Here is a 25340-nt window from a genome sequence, read left to right on the forward strand (position 1 = left end):
CCGTGTGTACGTTCCATTAAGCGTTCAGTCTGTACGACCTCTGGTCAAAAACGGTGTTCCTGTGCTTTTAAGCCGATGGATAAAACAACTGACTCGAAAGACAAAATCTTTCGCTGCTTTAGCCAGTCAATCGACCAGTTTCCCGCCAATCGTTCGCTGAACAACACTTTACGGTAGCTTCTACCATGCCCTCCTCTATGCTGGAGAAACTCTAGTGCTCGAAGGGAATCACGGGGCGTACTTTAAGCTTGTTCCAATGACTGCGAAACTGTCGGACAAAAGATGAACAAATCAAAGCCGATTCCTCGTGGATCGTCTTGAAGATGGTTCAATCCCAACAAACAATTTAGGCTGAATAAGCTAGTATTTTAGCTGAAGAAGGCTATTTTTAGCTGTAAAAGCACTTTATCCTTCTCCAAGTTTTAAGTGGTGTCGAAATACATATCAGGTGCGGCTCTACGCCACAAAATCGACTGCCAGCTGCTGTTGAACTTCGAGCTAAACAACATTAAAGCCATAATGGTCGAAGTGGAAACCATCGTCAGGCCGATCAATATTGTGGCGTTTCCTAGTCCGAAACAAACGAAAAATCAGGACTCGCAATTTTTTAAAGCAAGGGTTGAAAAATGCCCGTGTCATGAAACGATTGTATGATAAAAGGCCGAAAACCAACCGCAAGATTGACAATCGCCAGAAAGCCATTTACCAGAAACTATTATTCCCCACAAAATCATTCCCAAGAATGTTCCATTTCCCAGAATTTTAAGTTTCCTTTAATTCGTGGTAAATTATTAAAATATTTATATATTTGGGCAGATGTTTCGGAAAGCAGTTCAATACCAAATTTTTAAAACGACTTATCTGCTTTTGTAAACAAAGATTCAAACGTCCATTTGACGAAACCGATAGCACTCCCACGCAAACCAACACCATCAACGGGTAAGTGAAGGCTTCTGCTACCTATTGATGGTGTTGGTTTTAGTGGGAGTGTTACCAGATTGGCATTAAATCATGTGACATAACGCCCTTTTCGTATAAAATTATTTGGCATAAAGACATATTAGCATAACGAGCATTTGGCATAATATTTTTTCGTTTTCAAGAATTTAGTTATTCAGCTTAGAAGGGTGCTCGAACAAGTACTGTACAAATATAAATTGTTCGTTATAATATCCCTCATGTGAAAGAAAGCATACAGTGTTGACTCCCCGATTTTGTCTATCCCCGATTTTGTCTACCCCAGATTTTATCGCGTTTTCAACCTAAAAATTTTGAAAATTTTAGTAGTCCTTTTTATTTTTGTAAATAACACCGCAAAAAAGCAATGATTTTCAAGAGACAACTTTTACCTCCTGTGGTTTATTATGAATGACTTCTGAGTACCTGCGAAGGATTCTGTAAGGATTTTCGTCAAGAAATAACGGTTACCGTTCACGCATTATGCCTTTCCAAGGCATACACTGATTTTTATTTGTGAAATGAATTCAGAAATTCTAAATAAGAAAAGATCCGATTTTTTCATATACCCTTTACCCATGTTTTTATCCCAAAATTTACCAGGGGGTGATAAAATCGGGATATTACTGTATTTCCGAAATATGGCAATGGTGGATACAATTCTTTTTTCGAAAGCAAACACTTGTCCGTTATGGATATAAATCATAAAGGCTTGAGTACGTTAGGCATAATGGGCGCTAAAGGCATAAAGACGATAGGCAAGAATATTATGCCTAACGTCCATTATGCCTATCGTATTTATGCGTACTTTTAAAAAATAATGCCACTTTTTACGGTGATTACAAACAAACGTACCGTGGATAATCAAATTTCGCATATATTCAAACTTCGGACGCTTCAATTTTATGGAATTTTTTGTTTTTGAAATATTTCATCGAAATGTTTCATCAAGCTGGATTGGAAGGACTAATGGTTCAAGCTTATTAGTATAGTTCCATGCAATGAAATAATTGAAAGACTATCTAGGCTGTGCAGTGAGAATTGATTGCAATTATTCTTCTCCGTACTGTGTAATCAGGTGTCCGAAGCTCAAATCTTTGTTTCTGAGAAAAGAATCCAATGCCACTGCTGTTCGAGGTTTGAAAAGAATAGAAGCCGGACATTTTCATAAATTGCAAACAGTCTTCGCAATACCTTGCACATATCTAACATGTAGGTAAAATATAAATACTATACTTAATGATTGCAATGGTAGTTTAATCGGTGTGACTTAAAATGTGTGCTAACAGACTGGTTGTATATCAGAAAGCGCTTAAGCGTCCGAAGTTTGAGTTTGCACGGTACTTGTGGCTAACATCGCGGACTCGTCCGTTGTAATGCCTAGGAGACCCATTCGACGTGGCGCTCTGTGCCAATGTTTCCTATTGAAAATTGGCCGTATCGGACTATGGGGTCAGAAGTTGTGGTCTCGCCCATTTTCAGGCACTTACCCTTATACGATTTGCTCGCAACAAGTTGCATTCGAAAGGGAGTCCAAATTGATCGGATCTGACTACGGGATGGAAACATATGACCTAAATACGTTAGGCAAAAAATGCGTGAAAAAGCCTCAGCAATTTAGAATCGCAGAAGGATTCCGCCCAAAGTAGTAAAAAGACTACGTTCAGACGTACGCAAAAGAATGATGCCCGAAATCGCAGATGAATTTCATTCGGAATCGCATTATAACGCCGATGAAAATCGCAGAAAGATTTCGTTATGTACCGCAGAATGTTTTAGTTAGGAATCGCCAAAGGATTCCATTCAGAATCGGAGAACTATTTCGTTTTGAATCCGAATAGGACTGCATTCGGAATTTCAGAAGAATTATTACCGACATCACCGAATATTTCCGTTCGGACGCAGATGAACTTCGTTCAAAAGTACAGAAGGATTTCGTTTGGAATTGCAGAATGATTCCCTTCGGAATCGCGACAGAATTCTATTTAGAATCGCAGAAGGACTTCGATCGGAATAGCAGGAAGATTTCGGTTGAATCCATTTGATTATTTTTTTTCTGTATCGCGTATTGAAGCTCAGAATCGCCGAATTATTCCATCTAAATCACGGAAGAAATTCATTGAACTCCGCTGGGATCTTCAGAAGGAATTCGTTTGAAATCGTAGAATGATTGCGTGCGGAGCTACAAAAGGAACGCTCGAAATCGCAGACGAATTCCGTTCAGAATTTTAGATGTATTCCGTTGGGAACTGCAGAAGGATTCTGTTCGATATCACCGTTCGGAATCGCAGAATGCTAGCCTCCTTCCAAGAGGCTCGGAAACCTCCTTCCAAGAGACTGGGAAGCCTCCTTCCAAGAGACTGGGAAGCCTCCCTCCAAGAGACTGGGAAGCCTCCCTCCAAGAGACTGGGAAGCCTCCTTCCAAGAGGCTCGGAAGCCTCCTTCCAAGAGACTGGGAAGCCTCCTTCCAAGAGACTGGGAAGCCTCCTTCCAAGAGACTGGGAAGCCTCCTTCCAAGAGACTGGGAAGCCTCCTTCCAAGAGACTGGGAAGCCTCCTTCCAAGAGACTGGGAAGCCTCCTTCCAAGAGACTGGGAAGCCTCCTTCCAAGAGACTGGGAAGCCTCCTTCCAAGAGACTGGGAAGCCTCCTTCCAAGAGACTGGGAAGCCTCCTTCCAAGAGACTGGGAAGCCTTCTTCCAAGAGGCTCGGAAGCCTCCTTCCAAGAGACTGGGAAGCCTCCCTCCAAGAGACTGGGAAGCCTCCTTCCAAGAGACTGGGAAGCCTCCTTCCAAGAGACTGGGAAGCCTCCTTCCAAGAGACTGGGAAGCCTCCTTCCAAGAGACTGGGAAGCCTCCTTCCAAGAGACTGGGAAGCCTCCTTCCAAGAGACTGGGAAGCCTCCTTTCAAGAGACTGGGAAGCCTCCTTCCAAGAGGCTCGGAAGCCTCCTTTCAAGAGGCTCGGAAGCCTCCTTCCAAGAGGCTCGGAAGCCTCCTTCCAAGAGGCTCGGAAGCCTCCTTCCAAGAGGCTCGGAAGCCTCCTTCCAAGAGGCTCGGAAGCCTCCTGCCAAGAGGCTCGGAAGCCTCCTGCCAAGAGGCTCGGAAGCCTCCTGCCAAGAGGCTCGGAAGCCTCCTTCCAAGAGGCTCGGAAGCCTCCTTCCAAGAGGCTCGGAAGCCTCCTTCCAAGAGGCTCGGAAATCAGTAAAATACCTTAGAAACACATTCTAGAAAATATAGAAAAAATGCATGATTTCCTTCAAATCATTTAATATTTTAAAACAGAATTTCCGGGTGAGAAATTCATGGATGCACTCATTGATTGTCTTCTAGGCAAGGGGTTTCAAAGGAATTCTCGGAACAAAATGTTTTAGAAAAGCTTATGAAAGTTGCATGAAGAAGTCTAATGAAACTAAAGATACTGAAAAAAATAATCTATCGAAATTTCTAGAAAATACACTTTAGATGTTTGGAGTTCCAGTACCTCAGGAATCCCATACAGGCGAAAACAGTCATTTTTCTGAAATAACAACAAATTTCCAAAAATTGTATCTAGTAACTCTGGCAGGAGTGTGTTTTTCAATTTTGGATTTTCGACGCATTTTTTGTCGATAAGAAGAATCAAGCGAGGATTTGTATGGCCATAATTCATATAAAAATACGACATGAATAAATAGTCTTCTTCGAAATTTTTAGTTTCTTCCAAAAGACAAGAGAATTTCTACTGGGTTTGAAAATATCATCCGTGATGTTTGTCATACAAGCCTAAAATAAATGGGGTAAAACAGGGAATTTACGTGGCGTGGGCTGCAAAGTAATAGCTCACGATCCTCTCAATTCTTTCTCACTGGTTGAACGATCGTCGGGCTTGAAATTGTGTGGAACAGCGAACTTGGGCATTGTTGACCTTCTGACTCCAGCTAAGCAGAAAATGGATCGTCAGGTCAAACAGTGTCTGCCTCAGATGTCTAGAGATAAAATCGAAAACACATTTACAATTTCAAAAATTCAAACATCAATCGGTCGAATCTGACAGCACGCGAGCTCGCACTTCCGAATGCTTTTTTTTATTTTTTTATCTAAAGTGGGTGGTATTTAGCGTTTGTATATTTACAAATCCAGTAGGGTCGTTTCGTAAATTTGTAATTGTTACAGAAATGCAAAAAAAAACACATAAACTATAGAATATTCTTCTTTGACACAATCTACCTCAACTTCAGTGAAGACTGTCTTCTTCAGTGACTTGTATACAGTTCTACGGTATACGATTCGACTGTTATAAATTTATTTGCGAAAAGAGTAAATACGTTTCCACGGGAAGGACATAAAACAAGAAACAAGCATAATTTTGTTAATAAAAAATGAAGAACTCTTTGACTTACGATCGTAAAACTGTCTATGATGTGCGAAGGAAAATCGCTATTATAAATTATTCCATACTTTCTTGGTGATAACCCAAACTTAAATATTCAAGTGTCTTATTTCTTAATACCGTGTCAAAATAAGTTGATTCAACTGAAATTGTTTCAGATGTTTGAGCCATTTTCTCCGGAATCCATTTTGAATAATTATATTCAGCTTACTTATACAAACAATTATTCATCAGAAAGAAGCAACATAGCAGCAGCACCTCATACAATTTTAAAGCACCATAAAAGCTCAGTTTTGAAATTCATCGAGACCCTACATACGTGCGGGGTACGTGCCTCCACACAGAAAGCAACAACAACAAGAAAAAAAATACCTTCACTAATCACCGCTCCATAATTCCCCTTTTTTCACTCCCGATGTTTTTCCACTCTATCCCGGCCCGGGTGAAACCTGACTGCGCTGATGGTAATCGGACGACGACGGGGGCCATCGTGTGCCGTACCCCTTCATGGCGGCCAACAGCGATCTACACCGGAAAACCAACCAACAAGCAGCAAGCAGCAGCACCGCCAGAAAAAAAGGGGGAACCCATAGATCGAACGAGCGAAACGACGACGACGACGCACCATCATCGCGCAGGAGGAGAGCGAATTATGTGCATTATGAAGCACACGACGACGACGGTTTGTGTCGAGTGGAATGGATGGCAGAAGTAGGAAAAAAAATCACTACCTCTCCCCATGCCCGTGGTGTAACACTCGCTCGCTTTGTGGGAGGGCAGCGAGGATGGAACCGCGCGCGTTGCGCGGTGCTGTTTTGCAGCGGTTCTCAACCCATGATGTTTTAAAGTCTAAGAACCGTACTCTGTACCAATAATCCCACAAAACTTATTCGGGCCAATTCTAAAAAAAAAAATAACACCGAGAGTGTCCAGCTTTCAAAGCCAGGTATAATCTATTCGACTTCTATTTGGCCGAATTGGACGTTTGTCCGAAGCGGTTATTAGTCTGAAAAAGTCATTAGGCAGAACGGGTTATTGTGCCGAATAGGTCATTTGGCCGAAAATGCCATTTGGCAGGAAGGACCGTTCCGCCGAAAATGTCATTTAGTCGAAAGGGTCAAACAGCCGAAAACGTCGAATCGCCCAGCAGGTAATTTGGTCGAAAATGGTATTTGACTGAAACAGGAAAGCGAAGACGACCGACCCCGTCAACGCAAGGAAAGTGAGGGATTACTTCAAGCAAACGATGAAGCGGGCCGAACCGATAAACATAACACGGCGGCCAAATCCCACACTAGAAAGCTGTACCGCGAGTAGCTGATACAGCCAAAACGCTTCAAAATGGGCGACATTAGATTAAAGCGGAAGCCTTGCAGATCATTGGAGTGGCGTTTTCGTTGGCTACTCCCATCTGCATGTTTCGGAGAGGTTCCGGAAGAAAATGGTCGAGACATTCCCAACAAACACTGCACAATGGTCCCAGAGTCAGATCTAGCGAGACAAAAATATTTGCGCCCAAACTATTTGTTTTTTGTTTTTTTTTAAATATTTTTTGACGATTTTTTTCAATGTAGTGAAATTAGGGTGGTACCTATATTTCAAAAGTTCAGAACATCAACTTTTAAATTATCATGTATAGACGTATATAATGTTCCACAAAGTTGTAGAACAATTAATTTTAAGAACTTTGCTGAAGAAACCATATTTCTATCGCTTATGGTTCAAAAGTTATGACTTTTTAAACAAAAATGTTAGGGCGGACCCTAAAAATCGGGTTTCTTCCCAAAACTTTTTAATCATTCGTTTCTCAGAAAAACTCAAAACTTTTTACATTGCACATTTTTGTTATGGAACCATGTATCTATCTCTTATAGCAAAAAAGACATTTGAAAAAAAGATTTTGAGAATACACCTCTTTTTCAAATGTTGACCGTGTCCTCGGTACCCCACAAATCTTATGTACCAAAACCAACCTTTTTTTTTGTACATTTAGGGGCCTCCACAAGCTGTAGGCCCCGGGGCCCCTTCCGGCTAAATACGGCCCTGATGACCTGAAGACGGTGAATTGTTTGAGCACAATGACTCGCACATATTTTCGAACGCTATGGTTCCTCCTCGACTAACCAGAGAGATTGCAGAAAAGGATCATAATGTTAAGAAAATTATTTTGAGCTTTTAAGTGGAATATCTTCACTTGTCATAAGACGAGTTTGTACCATCCCATTTAATTCCACCACTTGATTGTACCTTGACAGATACGTTCAACAGTAAGGTCGTTTTCAGTGTCTCGTAATAAAATAAAGAATCGTTAGAGCGAATAAAAAATGTTTGACAGAAAAGGTAATTTTTTCAAGAAGGGGTTCGCGAAAAAAAATACGTAGAACTTCCTTTAAAAAATTGGAATATTTTTCATATGTTTACTGCTAAAAAAAGAAGTGGGAAGACCCGTGTTTTGAAAGACAAAAGAATAATATACACTTTCGTCATATTCTGGAGAAATTATGTTTCAAATGAAATGTCCATCGATTAATTCGCTTTTTAAGGTAAACGCGTGCTCCATAATCAAGGCAAAAGTGGAATCATCCACTCGAAAAAAATACCTGAAAACAGGTACATACATTTAAAAAAAGTTATCTACTCCAACGCTTTTTTTAGGTAAACGCGCACTTCAAAAGAAAGTCCATCTCACCCAGAGCTATTCTCCAGCTTAAAGTCGAATTATTCGAATTCCAGACTCCTATATTGTATACTCCAAAGTATTTTTTTTTATCAAGAACGAAGGAATCATCTACTGAATACTTATTTCGGGCAATTGCGTCCTGTAGAAAAGGATATTAAACGTGTCATCAACTGTTTAGCTTTATTTAACGAAAATGTGAAATGGAGTGGAAGTCTCAGAAGTCTCCTTTCAAAAGGCTTGGAAGCCATTTCAAAAGATTTGGGAGCCTCTTTTCAAAAGGCTCAAAAGCATCCTTCCAAGAAGCTCGGAAGTCTTCTTTCAAGAGGCTTGGAAGCCTCCTTTCAAGAGACTTGGAAGCCTCCTTTTAAGAGGCTCGGAAACCTTCTTTCAAGGGGCATGGCAGCCTTATTTCAAGAGGCTCGGAAGCCTCGTTTTAAAAGGCTTGAAAGCCTGATTTCAAAAGGTTTGCAAGCCTCCTTTCAGAAGGCTCGAAAGCATCCTTTCAAGAAGCTCGGAAGCCTCCTTTCAAGAGGCTCGGAAGCCTCCTTTCAAGAGGCTCGGAAGCCTCCTTTCAAGAGGCTCGGAAGCCTCCTTTCAAGAGGCTCGGAAGCCTCCTTTCAAGAGGCTCGGAAGCCTCCTTTCAAGAGGCTCAGAAGTCTCCTTTCAAGAGGCTCAGAAGCCTCCTTTCAAGAGGCTCAGAAGCCTCCTTTCAGGAGGCTCAGGAAGCCTCCTTTCAGGAGGCTCAGAAGCCTCCTTTCAGGAGGCTCAGAAGCCTCCTTTCAAGAGGCTCAGGCCTCCTTTCAAGAGGCTCAGGCCTCCTTTCAAGAGGCTCAGAGCCTCCTTTCAAGAGGCCTGGAAGCCTCCTTTCAAGAGGCTCGAGCCTCCTTTCAAGAGGCTCAGAAGCCTCCTTTCAAGAGGCTCAGAAGCCTCCTTTCAAGAGGCCTCAGGAAGCCTCCTTTCAAGAGGCTCAGAAGCCTCCTTTCAAGAGGCTCAGAGCCTCCTTTCAAGAGGCTCAGAGCCTCCTTTCAAGAGGCCTGGAAGCCTCCTTTCAAGAGGCTCAGAGCCTCCTTTCAAGAGGCCTGGAAGCCTCCTTCAAGAGGCCTCAGAAGCCTCCTTCCAAGAGGCTCAGAGCCTCCTTCCAAGAGGCCTCAGAAGCCTCCTTCCAAGAGGCTCAGAGCCTCCTTTCAAGAGGCTCAGAGCCTCCTTCAAGAGGCTCCAGGCCGCCTTTCAAGAGGCTCTGGAAGCCGCCTTTCAAGAGGCTCAGAGCCTCCTTTCAAGAGGCCTGGAAGCCTCCTTTCAAGAGGCTCAGAGCCTCCTTTCAAGAGGCCCGGAAGCCTCCTTTCAAGAGGCTCAGAAGCCTCCTTTCAAGAGGCCTCAGAAGCCTCCTTTCAAGAGGCTCAGGCCTCCTTTCAAGAGGCTCAAGCCTCCTTTCAAGAGGCTCGGAAGCCTCCTTTCAAGAGGCTCAGAGCCTCCTTTCAAGAGGCTCAAGCCTCCTTTCAAGAGGCTCAGAAGCCTCCTTCAAGAGGCTCAAGCCTCCTTTCAAGAGGCTCAGAAGCCTCCTTTCAAGAGGCTCAGAGCCTCCTTTCAAGAGGCCTCAAGCCTCCTTTCAAGAGGCTCAGAAGCCTCCCTTTCAAGAGGCTCAGAAGCCTCCTTTCAAGAGGCTCAGAAGCCTCCTTTCAAGAGGCTCAGAAGCCTCCTTCAAGAGGCTCAGAGCCTCCTTTCAAGAGGCTCCAGAGCCGCCTTTCAAGAGGCTCAGAAGCCTCCTTTCAGAAGGCTCAAGCATCCTTTCAAGAAGCCTGGAAGCCTCCTTTCAAGAGGCCTGGAAGCCTCCTTTCAAGAGGCTCAGAGCCTCCTTTCAAGAGGCTCAGAGCCTCCTTTCAAGAGGTCTGGAAGCCTCCTTTCAAGAGGCTCAGAAGTCTCCTTTCAAGAGGCTCCAGAAGCCTCCTTTCAAGAGGCTCAGGCCTCCTTTCAGGAGGCCTCCTTTCAGGAGGCTCAGAGCCTCCTTTCAGGAGGCTCAGAAGCCTCCTTTCAGGAGGCTCAGAGCCTCCTTTCAAGAGGCCCGGAAGCCTCCTTTCAAGAGGCTCAGAAGCCTCCTTTCAAGAGGCTCAGAGCCTCCTTTCAAGAGGCTCAGGCCTCCTTTCAAGAGCTCAGAAGCCTCCTTTCAAGAGGCTCAGAAGCCTCCTTTCAAGAGGCTCAGAAGCCTCCTTTCAAGAGGCTCAGGAAGCCTCCTTTCAAGAGCTCAGGCCTCCTTTCAAGAGGCTCAGAAGCCTCCTTTCAAGAGGCTCAGGAAGCCTCCTTTCAAGAGGCTCAGGCCTCCTTTCAAGAGGCCTGGAAGCCTCCTTTCAAGAGGCTCAGAGCCTCCTTCAAGAGGCTCAGAAGCCTCCTTTCAAGAGGCCTGGAAGCCTCCTTTCAAGAGGCTCAGAAGCCTCCTTTCAAGAGGCTCAGAAGCCTCCTTTCAAGAGGCCTGGAAGCCTCCTTCCAAGAGGCTCAGAAGCCTCCTTCCAAGAGGCTCAGAAGCCTCCTTTCAAGAGGCTCAGGCCTCCTTTCAAGAGGCCTGGAAGCCGCCTTTCAAGAGGCTCAGAGCCGCCTTTCAAGAGGCTCAGAAGCCTCCTTTCAAGAGGCTCAGGCCTCCTTTCAAGAGGCCTGGAAGCCTCCTTTCAAGAGGCTCAGAAGCCTCCTTTCAAGAGGCTCAGAGCCTCCTTTCAAGAGGCTCAGAGCCTCCTTTCAAGAGGCTCAGAGCCTCCTTTCAAGAGGCTCAGAGCCTCCTTTCAAGAGGCTCAGGCCTCCTTTCAAGAGGCTCAGAAGCCTCCTTTCAAGAGGCTCAGAAGCCTCCTTTCAAGAGGCTCAGGCCTCCTTTCAAGAGGCCTGGAAGCCTCCTTTCAAGAGGCTCAGAGCCTCCTTTCAAGAGGCTCAGCCTCCTTTCAAGAGGCTCAGAGCCTCCTTTCAAGAGGCTCAAAGCCTCCTTTCAAGAGGCCTCAGAAGCCTCCTTTCAAGAGGCTCAGAAGCCTCCTTTCAAGAGGCTCAGAAGCCTCCTTCAAGAGGCTCAGAAGCCTCCTTTCAAGAGGCCTCAGAAGCCTCCTTTCAAGAGGCCTGGAAGCCTCCTTTCAAGAGGCCTGGAAGCCTCCTTTCAAGAGGCTCAGAAGCCTCCTTTCAAGAGGCTCAGAAGCCTCCTTTCAAGAGGCTCAAGCCTCCTTTCAAGAGGCTCAAGCCTCCTTTCAAGAGGCCTCAGAGCCTCCTTTCAAGAGGCTCCAGCCTCCTTTCAAGAGGCTCAGAAGCCTCCTTTCAAGAGGCCTGGAAGCCTCCCTTCAAGAGGCTCAGAAGCCTCCTTTCAAGAGGCCTCAGAAGCCTCCTTTCAAGAGGCCTCAGAAGCCTCCTTTCAAGAGGCCTCAAGCCTCCTTTCAAGAGGCCCGAGCCTCCTTTCAAGAGGCCTCAGAGCCTCCTTTCAAGAGCCTCAGAAGCCTCCTTTCAAGAGGCCTGGAAGCCTCCTTTCAAGAGGCCTGGAAGCCTCCTTTCAAGAGGCTCAGAAGCCTCCTTTCAAGAGGCTCAGAAGCCTCCTTTCAAGAGGCTCAGAAGCCTCCTTTCAAGAGAGCTCAGAAGCCTCCTTTCAAGAGGCTCAAGCCTCCTTTCAAGAGGCTCAGAAGCCTCCTTTCAAGAGGCTCAGAAGCCTCCTTTCAAGAGGCTCAGCCTCCTTTCAAGAGGCCTGGAAGCCTCCTTTCAAGAGGCCTGGAAGCCTCCTTTCAAGAGGCTCAGAAGCCTCCTTTCAAGAGGCTCAGGCCTCCTTTCAAGAGGCTCAGAAGCCTCCTTTCAAGAGGCTCAAGCCTCCTTTCAAGAGGCCTGGAAGCCTCCTTTCAAGAGGCCTCAAGCCTCCTTTCAAGAGGCTCAGAGCCTCCTTTCAAGAGGCCTCAGAAGCCTCCTTTCAAGAGGCTCAGAGCCTCCTTTCAAGAGGCTCAGAAGCCTCCTTCAAGAGGCTCAGAAGCCTCCTTTCAAGAGGCCTCAGAAGCCTCCTTTCAAGAGGCTCAGAGCCTCCTTCAAGAGGCTCAGGAAGCCTCCTTTCAAGAGGCCTCAGAAGCCTCCTTTCAAGAGGCTCAGAGCCTCCTTTCAAGAGGCTCAGCCTCCTTTCAAGAGGCTCAGGCCTCCTTTCAAGAGGCTCAAGCCTCCTTTCAAGAGGCTCAGAGCCTCCTTTCAAGAGGCCCCAGCCTCCTTTCAAGAGGCCCGGAAGCCTCCTTTCAAGAGGCCTCAGAGCCTCCTTTCAAGAGGCTCAGAGCCTCCTTTCAAGAGGCTCAGAAGCCTCCTTCAAGAGGCCTCAGCCTCCCTTCAAGAGGCCTCCTCCTTTCAAGAGGCTCAGAAGCCTCCTTTCAAGAGGCCTGGAAGCCTCCTTTCAAGAGGCCTCAAGCCTCCTTCAAGAGGCTCCAGCCTCATTTCAAGAGGCTCAGAGCCTCCTTTCAAGAGGCCTGGAAGCCTCCTTTCAAGAGGCCTGGAAGCCTCCTTTCAAGAGGCCTCAGAGCCTCCTTTCAAGAGGCTCAGAGCCTCCTTTCAAGAGGCTCAGAAGCCTCCTTTCAAGAGGCTCAGAGCCTCCTTTCAAGAGGCCTGGAAGCCTCCTTTCAAGAGGCCTCAAGCCTCCTTTCAAGAGGCCTGGAAGCCTCCTTTCAAGAGGCCTCAGCCCTCCTTCAAGAGGCCTGGAAGCCTCCTTTCAAGAGGCTTGGAAGCCTCCTTCAAGAGGCTTGGAAGCCTACTTTCAAGAGGTCAGGAAGCCTCCTTTCAAGAGGCCTCAGCCTCCTTTCAAGAGGATCGGAAGCCTCCTTTCAAGATGCTCAGAAGCCTCCTTTCAAGAGGCTTGGAAGCCTCCTTCAAGAGGCTTGGAAGCCTCCTTTCAAGAGGCTTGGAAGCCTCCTTTCAAGAGGCTCAGAAGCCTCCTTTCAAGAGGCTCAGGCCTCCTTTCAAGAGGCTCAGAGCCTCCTTTCAAGAGGCTCAGCCTCCTTTCAAGAGGCCTGGAAGCCTCCTTTCAAGAGGCTCAGGCCTCCTTTCAAGAGGCTCAGAAGCCTCCTTTCAAGAGGCTCAGCCTCCTTTCAAGAGGCCTGGAAGCCTCCTTCAAGAGGCTCAGAAGCCTCATTTCAAGAGGCTCAGAAGCCTCCTTTCAAGAGGCCCGGAAGCCTCCTTTCAAGAGGCTCAGAAGCCTCCTTTCAAGAGGCTCAGAAGCCTCCTTTCAAGAGGCCTCAGAAGCCTCCTTTCAAGAGGCTCAGAAGCCTCCTTTCAAGAGGCTCAGAAGCCTCCTTTCAAGAGGCTCAAGCCTCCTTTCAATGGGCCTGGAAGCCTCCTTCCAAGAGGCTTGGAAGCCTACTTTCAAGAGGTTCGGAAGCCTCCTTTCAAGACGCTCGGAAGCCTCCTTTCAATAGGGATGGAAGCCTCCTTCCAAGAGGCTTGGAAGCCTACTTTCAAGAGGTTCGGAAGCCTCCTTACAAGAGGCCCGGAAGCCTCCTTTCAAGAGGATCAGGCCTCCTTTCAAGATGCTCGGAAGCCTCCTTTCAAGAGGCTTGGAAGCCTCCTTTCAAGAGGCTTGGAAGCCTCCTTTCAAGAGGCTTGGAAGCCTCCTTTCAAGAGGCTCGGAAGCCTCCTTTCAAGAGGCTCGGAAGCCTCCTTTCAAGAGGCCTCAAGCCTCCTTTCAAGAGGCTCGGAAGCCTCCTTTCAAGAGGCTCGGAAGCCTCCTTTCAAGAGGCTCGGAAGCCTCCTTTCAAGAGGCTCGGAAGCCTCCTTTCAAGAGGCTCGGAAGCCTTCTTTCAAAAGGCTTGAGAGTCTGCCCTCAAAAGTTTTGGAAGCCTCCTTTCCAAAGGCTCGAAAGCCTCCTTTCAAGAAACATGGAAGCCTTCTTTAAAAAGGCTCAAGAGCCTCCTTTCAAGAGGCTCGGAAGCCTACTTTCAAGAGGTTCGGAAACTTTGTTTCAAGAAGCTTGGAAGCCTCCTTCCAAAAGGCTCGGAAGCCTCCTTTCAAGAGGAGGTGCTTTCTTGTTGGTGCTGTCAAATAAGAAAAAGAAGAAACACGAAAATTTTACACGGTGAGACAGAGGCGCATCCACGTTCCGAGTCGTGGGTAGGACAAATAGGAAATGTCGATTTGTGGAACAGTTCTGGTATTAGCATTAGCTTAAATCGACTCGCTGAAATTCGTGATATAGCACTCAGCCTAGACTTTGGTATGAGAGTAGCATCACTTCCATCCGTTTCCACAGAGAACTGCATCCGTTACTACAGAGGTACAGAGAACTCTACGACTTCTCAAAGGTGGCACGGGAGGTTTCTTTGCTGTTAGTGTGGGAAGTAGAAATCGTTTTGGTATAACGTGATACACAGAAAGAACTAAGCCATATAGAATAGGTCTGGAACGAGCTACGAGCCCAAGACCTCCTGCTTATAGGCAGAAGCGGTGGCCACTAGATCACTGAGTTTGTTTCCGAAATCGATGCACATTTTACCAATAGAGTTCGATCGAAGCAATCGACGCGTGAAGATGTGTCTCTGACATGTCACTGCAAAAAGTTTTGTGAATATTCCGATTTTTTTTCCCAATTATACCTACTGTAAATAGAATCTATTTAGTTTGTAAAGTGTACACAGGATTTTGTTTTTACGCGATTTTTTTTCGCTCGTATTTTTGATCGTGTGACTTCAATTTACCACCAAACTCTTCGCAACATGTTTCAAAAAATCCAGGATAAATCAAAGAAAAATCACATGACAATTGATGTGCGTTAAACATTTAGGATGAGTGCAAAATTGAGAAAATATAAATCGCGTAAAATAAAAATCCAGTGTACTTAAAATTATTATAAAAAAATATTTGCATTGAGAGAAAGTGTGTTTGAGAAAGTGATCTGGTGTCAAAATCTTGCGTCGCTAATCATTAGCGGAAAGGATAAATTTGGATGGTCGCATTTGACCTAAAAAAAAATTTCAAACTTTGTAGGAATCGGACGATGTTTCGCAAAGTTGGTGAGATCAAGCCATTTTTCCCACATTGGCATTTTTGCTTACAAAAATGCAATACTAGTGTTTTGCGATGTAAGTCTCCCCCAGACAAAGTAGTATGTAGTCATAGATCACAGAAATTTGTATAAATATTCAAATGTGTTCAATCAACATTCAGAAAAGGTTATCGATCTACCGATTCAAAGCGAATATCCAAGAAATCGTATTCAGTTTTCAATTAATCTTTTGAGGTTTTTAGAAAACTTTTTTCTAGTGGCTTTCAATAATCCATTTAAACGTACTTCATTTATCATCTTTTTTTTTTAATTTTTCGCATTTGCTGATTTCAACAACTATTCCTAAACTTCTGGAAAACTTTTAGACAAAAGATGTTATTGATTATTTAGTAATCTGGGTTCGATCATTTAGTAGTTTGTCAATAAATCATTTCAGAGGCTGAATTCCAAAATATGTAATATGGTGAAATTCTAATGCGAAGGTTTTCCACAACCCTGTTGAATAGTTCGTTATCTGCACTAGTTACAGCATCTAAAACTAAATGATTTACATTTTGTTATTATCTATTATAAGTTACTATAACTAGCGCTAGCGGAATTCAAAGAATATTAGGTTATGATAAATTGTTATGTTATGAATTGTTAGGCACAGTTGAAGAAAAACCTTTGTCCAGCGTACAACACATTTTGGAATTTGCCCCGTGGAAAAAGTTATTGACATTTAGTGGTTTAAATGATCACGCCCGGATTACTAAATGAACGAAAACATCCTTGCTTTAAGCTTCCTGAGCGCTTTCGGGATTATAAAGTTTAACACTTAAAATAGTTTATGTTTTGGAGAAACATAAACTATTTTTTTTAATCAAAAAATGGTTGGTACAAGGGGTTAGTACCGTCAACGGGGGGTATCATTGGGTCAAAATGTTATATGTTCTAAGTAAATGTTACAAAGCTCTAGTAGTTAATTTTTCATAAAATGTTACTGTTCAAAGTGAATACGTTTTTCCCAAAGACACGCATTGCCCTGATTGGGAACCATTGCTGTTGATCACAATGGCAAAGAAGGTATGTAGAGAGGATGTGGACAGGCAAAAAAGCAGCGGCGGCGTCGACGACGACGACGCAGCAACAGTATGCTACTGCAGAGTGTGGTAGAGCTATTAAAGTGGATTGGCTCTGGACCTTGAACTTGTGGCTGACCTGTTGATTCATCCACCAGCGGGCGAGCACAGAGTCGTAAGAACCGAGCGATCACCACTCTTCCGCACCACTCCGAGCAGCTCCGGGCTGCGACGTCGGATTATAAAGGAAAGGATAGCGCTTCTTTCGATGCCTGCCGTATTATTCGATCAAATTTGTTTTACAATCACAGAATATAGTTATTAGTCCGAATTGTTAGCAATAGTTAGCAATAGCAAAATGTAACATTCACTAGACCTTACTAAGCAGCCAACGACTGCTTTGAACACAACAGCCATATGCAAATTTCAGTCCACACTCGGTATACTCTGCTCGGAAATGGCTTCCTTCTTCAGGTTACTGCTGCTGCTGCGGCTCCTGTTGCGGCCAGTCGATCCTCCCGTGCGAATTTTCTACACTCCATTCTGCCAGCTCCCACCACAGACAGAATCCCCAAAAGTGTCCATTTCAACGATCACACGTTTCCATCGATCCCCCCAGAAACATAAAACACTTCATATTCTCCAGTCAAATCCAAGAAAACACTCATCACTTCCACTATTTTTCATTTCACAGTTGCTCGACTGAATCTTGCGGAGAGCAAGTACCGAAAACGCACCAAGCGGAACGAGCGAAGCGAACGAAACTGACGGCGGCGACTGCTGTGACTACGTCCGGACACCGGAGGCCCAACCACTGTGCTACAACTCCCGCACGCTTACCACAATGGACTGAGCAGCGCCGAGCGAGCGAACAGTCACCCGCGCCTGATGCCCGGGGACCGTGGGGAGAGCGCTAAAATGGCGCTGTTTGTCTGTGGTGAAGCCGAACCGCGCGCGGCGTTGCAGGTAACCAACACAGTCGCGCAATTCTTCCTCTGCCGGCGCCGTCGTCGTCGCAGCAGCGCCAGTTCCGTGTATGCGTAGGAGACTTAACGGTAACGAAAACATTGAACCGACCCCAGAAGAAGGAGACTTGTCCTGCTGCCAGCGAGGAACCTTTTTTCCTCCAGCAAGGATACAACTGGGACACAAAAGTCCGTTGGAACGATTAACAGCAGGGTCGTTCGCGCGCACGCGACTGCAGAACAAGTGGCAGTCGGCGCGCATTCCTCCACTGCTCCTATTTACACACATAATTAGCGCGCGATTGTGTGAAAGACGAAGGACTTGTTGAATCCCTCGCGTTTTATGTACTACCCAATAATTTTATGCCCACAGAGATGATGATGATGGCGATGATGATGATTATTATTATGGTGGTGGTGTGCCCTCGCTCTTACGTACAGGTGTAGTACTCCAGGATGTTTTGCTTACAATTGAATGAATTGTAATGCATTGTCTGCAGCTGTGGATGAAAGAAGAGCATAAAAGGTTGCGGTTTGTGTTCTATCGGAGGGGCGAACCAGGTAATGTGAATTCTTGAACCTCATCTGCTGTGCCTGCCATCAGCGCATGGTCGTCATCGTTTGCCGCCGAGAATAAGGGACAACGATCGACCAACGCCACGATGGTAATCGGATATTCCTTCATGTGCTGCTGCCGGTGGCGGCGCGCGGTGTCGTTGACTTGTTGATTTTGTTTTATTGAAGGGAAAAGGTGGATCGTTGGACGAAAATGTAAGTGGAGGATTTAAAGGGACTTTAGATACGGGATGCATTGCGCAGGGTAGAGGTATTATGATTGTTGATTGTTGAGCAAGGTGCGAATTATGATTAGAAACAGCCCGTCGAAGTTTTGGAATAGTCAAAAAACTTAGCCTAATTTGAAATTATGAAATGCTGGCTTTAAACTGGCATGTCACCAGGAATAGGTCTTCTTTATAATCTCTCCTAAACTTTTCTGGCCCTATGACCCCAACAGAGAAATTGATGAATGAAACCGCACGAAAGATAAAAATGAACACTATTTTCAGCCAAATTGCTTAAAATTAACACCCCTATCAGGGAAATATATCACGCATGGGAGATCAACGCCTTGGGACAACCTAGAACGTCATGAACACAGTGAAGTTAGGAAAAAGAAAATATTATGTATCTTGGCAGCGGGTTGTACTACTGTCAAACCTCCATTAGTCGATACTGAAGGGACCATCGAAATGTAGAGTAGGAATTCTTTGGAAATCCGTTTGAAGGGAACATCAGAAAATATTTTTTAATATGGCATAATTTGCTTCCATGAGTCGATATCGAGTCATAGAACATCGACTCATGGAGGTTTGACTGTTTTCTTGATTACAGCAGTTTAGAAGCTTTTTTCGGTACTCGAAGCTTTTGTTTTTTTAGTAAACAAAGTGCAATGTTCGTCATGGAGAAACATTTTTTCACAGCTTTTGTTGTAGCAACACCTTCGCAACGCGAGCAAACCCCGAACCGCGCTGGCTATCCGGATCATCATCGAATGCTCGTTCACCTGCTGTGACCCTTGCAGCCTGGAAGGACCATACACGATGGAATCCACTAATGGCAGCCCCAATGGACAGCTTATTCCGTTCTTGTATGCACAAAGCTCAATAGATGATCAACATAACTGAAATGAACACTAGCTGAGTCTAACTGGGGCACGATGACCAACCAAATTGAATATTTTTCCTTACATTTGGTTAAATATGCCAAAATAGTTCTTGAGTTCTGAAGGAATTTCTGGAGGAAACTAGGATTTTTGTTTTGGAAATTTCTACGGGCCTCCTTTCTTAAAATCCTATGAGAATTTGCACAAGTTCATAGCTATTCTTTCTAAAATACATCCAGGTTCTCTTTGGGAAAATCCTTTAGTAAAACTATACAATATTCCTGCAGAAATTCATTCGAAACTTTATTATGAAATGAAATAGTTTGCGATGGAATTCCAAAGTGAATTTTCTATAGAATATTCCGAGGGAATTGCCAAAGTAATGTCAAACAGAGTTTATGAAAGCATTTCCGGCAAAATGTTTGAAGAAATTTCTGGAAGAACTTTAAGAACTGAAGGAATTCTCGAATACAAATTAGTAGCACCCTTTTAAGAAAATTCCGAAGAAATATTCAAAGGAATTCCTAACAGAATTTTCCAATGCATCCTAAAATCGATTTTAGAAGGAATTTTCAAATAAATTTCCAAAGAAGTTTTGAATGAATTTCTGTAGAGATCCCGAAAAAAATCAAAAGAAATCGAGAATGTTGAGAAAGAATTCCTGAAGTTACCCATACCTATAACTATGATGGTTGTACACTCCGTCTTGTCCGGAGCAAAACTGAATGTGATGTTTTGTTCCAGGTCGCTCGTTCTTGGACCGCTAGTCGCCAGTCTCCCTGCACGCTGACAGCCCACGCATCTTCCTCGATGGCACACAGCCAGCTAGTGCAAGGTCTACCCCGGAGCCCACGTCCTCTGCCAGGTTCTCTGCTAAACATGACTTGTGCAGGTCTCTCTTCCGTCATACGCACTACATGTCCAGCCCACTGTAATCTGCCGTATTTTATCAGCTGATGTCTGCAATTTTGTACACCATTTTCTACGACATCGCCAAGTATTGAGCGCAGTATTTTCCACTCAAATACTCCGAGAATTCGATAGTCTGCATCTTTTAACGTCTATGCTTAATGATAAGTGTCTGTATCTAGCTTCCTAAAGCTACCAAAGAATTTAGTGGAGGAATTTCCAGAGGATTACCCGGAGAAATTCGCTAGAAATTACTTAAGGTAGTTTTAAAAGCATTCCTATGGAAATTTCAGGAAAATTGTCAAGGAACTTGCAAAGGAACCCCTAGAGGAATTTCTAAAAAAAATCCGAAGGAATTCCTAAAAGAATCTTCCGAAGGAATTCGTAAATTAATTTTCGAAGAAATTCCTAAGCAAATTTTCAAAGCTTAATGAAATTTACGAAGTAATCCGTAAATGAATTTCTTAACCTTCCGGGATTTGCACCGTTGTAAAAAGTACAACACATTGAGTAAAAATGAGATAACTTTTTAATCAGTTGACCAATTTGCACCAAACCATCATGTATTCAAAAAATTAGTTCTTCATTAATGGACCAATCAATAAGCAAAAACTGCCGCTATGAAATGAGCAGATCGCGCCACCGTAGACATGTTCTGTCAAACACACACGAATAGAAATATGCGTATACAGTGCCGCCGTTGTTTTGATGCGGTGAGTGCAAAATGAGTTACCTTGATTGATCCATTGCATAGCATAGCATAGCATAGTTACGGTGTACTTCGTAGATTGGACACTAGTGATACTCATGTTTTTCTTTTGAAATCCTTATGCAGATTGCTATCAGAAATCAAGGTGGGTGTGGTCCTTGATTTCAATCTTGGATAAAAATCACAAAAGCATGAGGATTACTACTCCTGGCCACGCCCATCTTCACCGTAATTTGGGAGGGGAAGGAAATGTTGGTGTAGTACTTATTTAACGAGAGGCCCCCGACTCAGCGACACTCTCATAAGTACCACGGAGTTGGATATTGGGGAAGGTAATCGTTGGGTCAGGATTTGCCTGTAGCTGACAATGTGACCGTGGTAGATCTTACACCGTAACACACCACGCAAAGGTGTCTACCCAGCGTTACGGGGGAAAAAAATTAGTTCTTCATCAATTGAGAAGATAATAAAAGTAATTCGATAGAAGGCTCGGGTGAATATAGTAAAATAAAAGGCTCTGGGGCACTGGGAAAAGTGACCAGTAATGAATTATTTATTTATATATTAACAATTCATCCTAAAGTAACGCGATTTTTTCTATATCATTTCTGATAATAACCTTGGAGTTAATTCGCAGTTCTCACTCACCTATGACCGTAGGTGGCCACCAGGCGGCCTTCCGGAAAATCCGGAACGTCCGTAAAAATGGTCATTTTGTGAAGTTCGTTCTAGAGCAGCGCAATTTTTTCTAAACCATTCCTGATGGTGATTTTGGAGTTATTCCACAGTTCTTACTCGGCTGTAACCGTAGGTGGCCACCAGACTGGCCTCCTTATAATCCGGAACGTCCATAAAAATGGTCATTCTGGAAAGTTCGTCCGCGAGCAGCGCAATTTTTTCTAAACCATTTCTGATAGGAATGTTTGAGCTAAAACACATTTCTCACACTGATATGACCGCAGGTGAAAACCAGTCGGCCTTCCGGAAAACCCGGAACGTCCGTAAAAATGGTCATTCCGGAAAGTTCGTCCGAGTGCAGCGCAATTTTTTCTAAACCATTTCTGATGGTGATTTTGGAGATATTCCACAGTTCTTATACTGCTATAACCGTAAGTGGCCATCAAACGGCCTTCCTTATAATCCGGAACGTCCGTAAAAATGGTCATTCTGAAAAGTTCGTCCTGGAGCAGCGCAATTTTTCCTAAACCATTTCTGATGGTGATTTTGGAGATTTTCCACAATTCTTTTTCTGCTATAACCGTACCCGAGCAAAGCTTGAGAGCAAATCGATAACTAATTTTGTTCTTGTGAAATCGCCTAATTTTAATAACCCAGGTTGATATCCTTTTGCTCGTTTTAACGGTTAAAAGATCAAAATCTACAGCAGAAAAATCTTACTGTGACATCAAAACGAAAACTATTCCTGCTATCGATGAGAGCAAATTGAAAACTGATTTTGATATTGGTTCCGATAACAAAATAAGTTCACAGTTTGATGTCAGATCATACAATTTAGAAACCAACAGCAGAATGAGATCAAAATATGTAATCAGTCATGATGATTCATATTTGAAAACAAAATATGATTTCAATTTGATATCTATATCAAAATATGTTCTCTATATGCTGTCTTTATGTTTTCAGACTTTGCTCGGGTAGGTGGCCATCAGACGGCCTTCCTTATAATCCGGAACGTCCGTAAAAATTGTCATTTTGGAAAGTTTATCCTAGAGCAGCGCATTTTTTTCTAAACCATTTCTGACAATAACCTTGGAGTTAATTTGCAGTTTTCACTCACTTATGACCGTAGGTGGCCACCAGACGGCCTTCTGGATAATCCGGAACGTCCGTAAAAATGGTAATTTTGAAAAGTTTATCCTAGAGCAGCGCAATTTTTTGCAAACCATTTCTGACGGCGATATTCGAGCTAATACACAGCTCCTACTCTGCTACGACCGCAGTGGCCACCAGGTGGCCTTCCTGAAAATCCGGAACATCCGTAAAAATGATAATTTTGTGAAGTTCATCCTAAAGCAGCGCAATTTTTCTAAACCATTTCTGACGGTGATTTTGGATGAAATTCTCAGTAATTACTCTGCTATGACCACAGGTGACCACCAGATGGCCTTCGGGATAATCCGGAACGACCGTAGAAATCAAATCATTTCTAAACCTTTTCTGACGGTGATCTTGGAGATATTTCAAAATCTTAATCAGCCTACCAAATAATCTGGAAAACCCGTAAAATGATCATTTTGGATGGTTCGACCTAGAGTAGCGCAATATTTTCTAAGACATTTTTGATGGTGGTCTAAGTGTTATTTCACAGTTCTTACTCTGCAACGGCCGCAAGTGGCTACCAGACGGCCTTTCCGCAAATCTGGAACGTCCGTGAATAGTCGTTTGTTACAGTTCGTCCTAGACCAACGAGTTTCTTCTAAACCATTTCTGATAATGACCAGGAAGAGATATTGGTTTTATTTGACCAAAAAGAAACTATTTCAGCTAAAAAAAACTTTGTTGGGATGTGATAGCAACGCAAAATACGGAATTCTAATTGGATGTAAGAAATAAGTTTTTCCTGCATTTCCAATACTAACAGTTACTGTTAGACTAATCAAGTTGAAGGTACAGGATTGAAATGGAAACGCTACGGAAATCCATTTCCTGTTCTAGCGATTGCTGTAACATGACAAGTATACAAAAAGATACAAAGTAGGCGAATGAAATGAGATCGAACCCAAGGCATCCTGTTTATGAGGCAGAAACGGTAGTTATATGACACACTTTTCTGAACACATTGGTTTTCAAATCCCAAATAACTGTAAATGACGGCACTTTTAAATATCCTGTGACATCTAACACAACTGATTGATCCATATATCACCACCCAGTGGATAAACTAAACAGTTTTTCAGAATAATGGTTTTCATCCTCGAGCAGCTGTGAAGAAAACGGCCACTCTCTAATATCACAGATCCGAGGTTATATAATCAAACTGGAGGTCTCACATGTACTATCACTACTCTACGGATGAATTTTAAACTTCACAATATTTCAGCATATTGGTTTCCAATCCCCGAACAACTTTGTAGAAAACGGCAATTTTCTCAATCCCCCAGATCCCAAGATATCGAAGAACTGATATCTCATATGCAGTAGCACCTCCTTGGGGATGAATTTTAAATTATTCTGTTTTTCTACATATTGGTTTCCAGTCCTCGAACAATTTTGTTGAAGACGGCAATTTTCTAGATTTCACAGATCGCGAAATATCGAACTAAACTGATCTCTCATATACACTAGCGTCGCCTTACGGCTTAATTCTGAACTAAACAGTTTCTCAACATATTGGTTTCCAATGCTCAAACAAAAGATAGCAACTTTCCAAAACCAATAGATCCCGAAATATCGAACAAACTGATCTCTCATATACAGTAGCGCCAACTTGCGGATGAACTCTAAACTAATTAGCTTCTCAACATATTGATTTCCAATCCTTGAACAACTTTGTAGAAGACGGCAACTTTCTAAATTCTACAGATCCCGAGATATCGAAGAACTGATCTCTCATGTACAGTAACGCCTCCTTGCGGATGAATAATAAATTATTCAGTTTCTCAACATATTGGTTCTCTGTATTCGAACAACGTTGTAGAAAACGGCAACTATCTAATTCCCACATCCAGATCCCGAGATATCGAACTAAACTGATCTCTCATATACACTAGCGTCGCCTTACGGCTCAATTCTGAACTAAACAGTTTCTCAACATATTGGTTTCCAATGCTCGAACAACTTTATAGAAAATGGCAACAAAACCAATAGATCCTGAGGTATCAAACCAAAGTGATCTCTCATATACAGTAGCACCACATTGGGGACGAATTTCAAACTAATTAGCTTCTCAACATATTGGATTCCAATCCTCGAACAACTTTGTAGAAGACGGCAACTTTCTAATTCCCACAGATCCCGAGATATCTAGCCCAACCAATAACTAATGTACACTAGCGCCGCCTTACGGCTGAATTCCGAACTTAGCAATTTCTCAACATATTAGTTTCCAATCCTTGAACAACTTTGTAGAAGACGGAAATTTCCTAAATCCCATAGATCTCGAGATATCGAACCAAACTGGTATTTTCATGTACACTAGCGCCGCTCAGTGGGAGAATTCTAAATCATTTTTTTCTTGACCCATAAGGCCGCATGGGATTATAGGTGGATTTAGATTTTTTTCAGAGTTTTTAGAATTCTTATAAGAAACATTGCGCCATTTATTGTGAAGATGGACTATTTTCACCGGTGTTCCGTTGATTCCGGATCTTCCAGAGGACCAGCAGAAGATCCTATGGACTTCAAAAATGTCCTCAATGAGAGAATATATCCCCTTTATTATTTTCCCGAAAAAATCACGTTGATATCATTTGAATTGGCTTCATTATAACGGATTTTAGGACTGTTGTACTTTTTACAACACGCGAGTTCTCGTGTTATGAAAGTTGAAGCGAGTTGCGGAAGGTTAACGAGTTTTTGGAGAATGTTTGGAGGAATTCTTAGACAACTTCCGAAGAAACTCCAAAACATTTTCCGTAGATATTTCAAAAGGAATTTGCGAAGGATTTTCAGAAAACATATCCGAATTGCTGAACGAAGTTTTGACGGAATGTCCAAAGAAATTTTCAAAGAAATCCAAGACTGTCGGAAGTTCCTTCAGAAGCTACTTTGAAAAATCCTTAAGGAATTTCTTGGGATATTCCTTTAGGAACTTGTTCAGGATTTCTTAAGAAAATTTCGTCCTTTCGATTTTTAAGAAATTCCAAAAGAGTTCATAGAAGAATTTCTGAAGGAATTTTCGGAAGAATACCTTAATGATTTTCCCAAGGTTTTCCTAAACAAGTTTCTAAAGGAACGCGTGGAGGAAATGCCGAACAGAAGGAAATTCCAGGAAATACTCGAAATAATCCGAAAGTCTTTCTGAAATTTGTTCCTAAAGATTTTTTGTAGAACACCATGAGGTAATTTCCGAAGGAGCTCCTGGACGAATCTC

General features: G+C 43.4%; 1 protein-coding gene across 1 annotated transcript in view; it reads right to left on the reverse strand.

The window, feature by feature from the left end:
• Positions 1-25340, reverse strand: part of LOC134207901 (paired box protein Pax-9) — a 65786-nt gene that overhangs the window by 26586 nt on the left and 13860 nt on the right. Inside the window, exon 2 of the mRNA XM_062683940.1 lies at positions 17446-17506. Coding sequence (XP_062539924.1) covers positions 17446-17497 — 52 coding nt within the window. The 5' untranslated portion in view covers positions 17498-17506. The remainder of the gene's footprint in view (positions 1-17445; positions 17507-25340) is intronic.

This window comes from Armigeres subalbatus, chromosome 1 (assembly GCF_024139115.2).
Source record: "Armigeres subalbatus isolate Guangzhou_Male chromosome 1, GZ_Asu_2, whole genome shotgun sequence".
Classification (NCBI taxonomy): Eukaryota; Metazoa; Arthropoda; class Insecta; order Diptera; family Culicidae; genus Armigeres; species Armigeres subalbatus.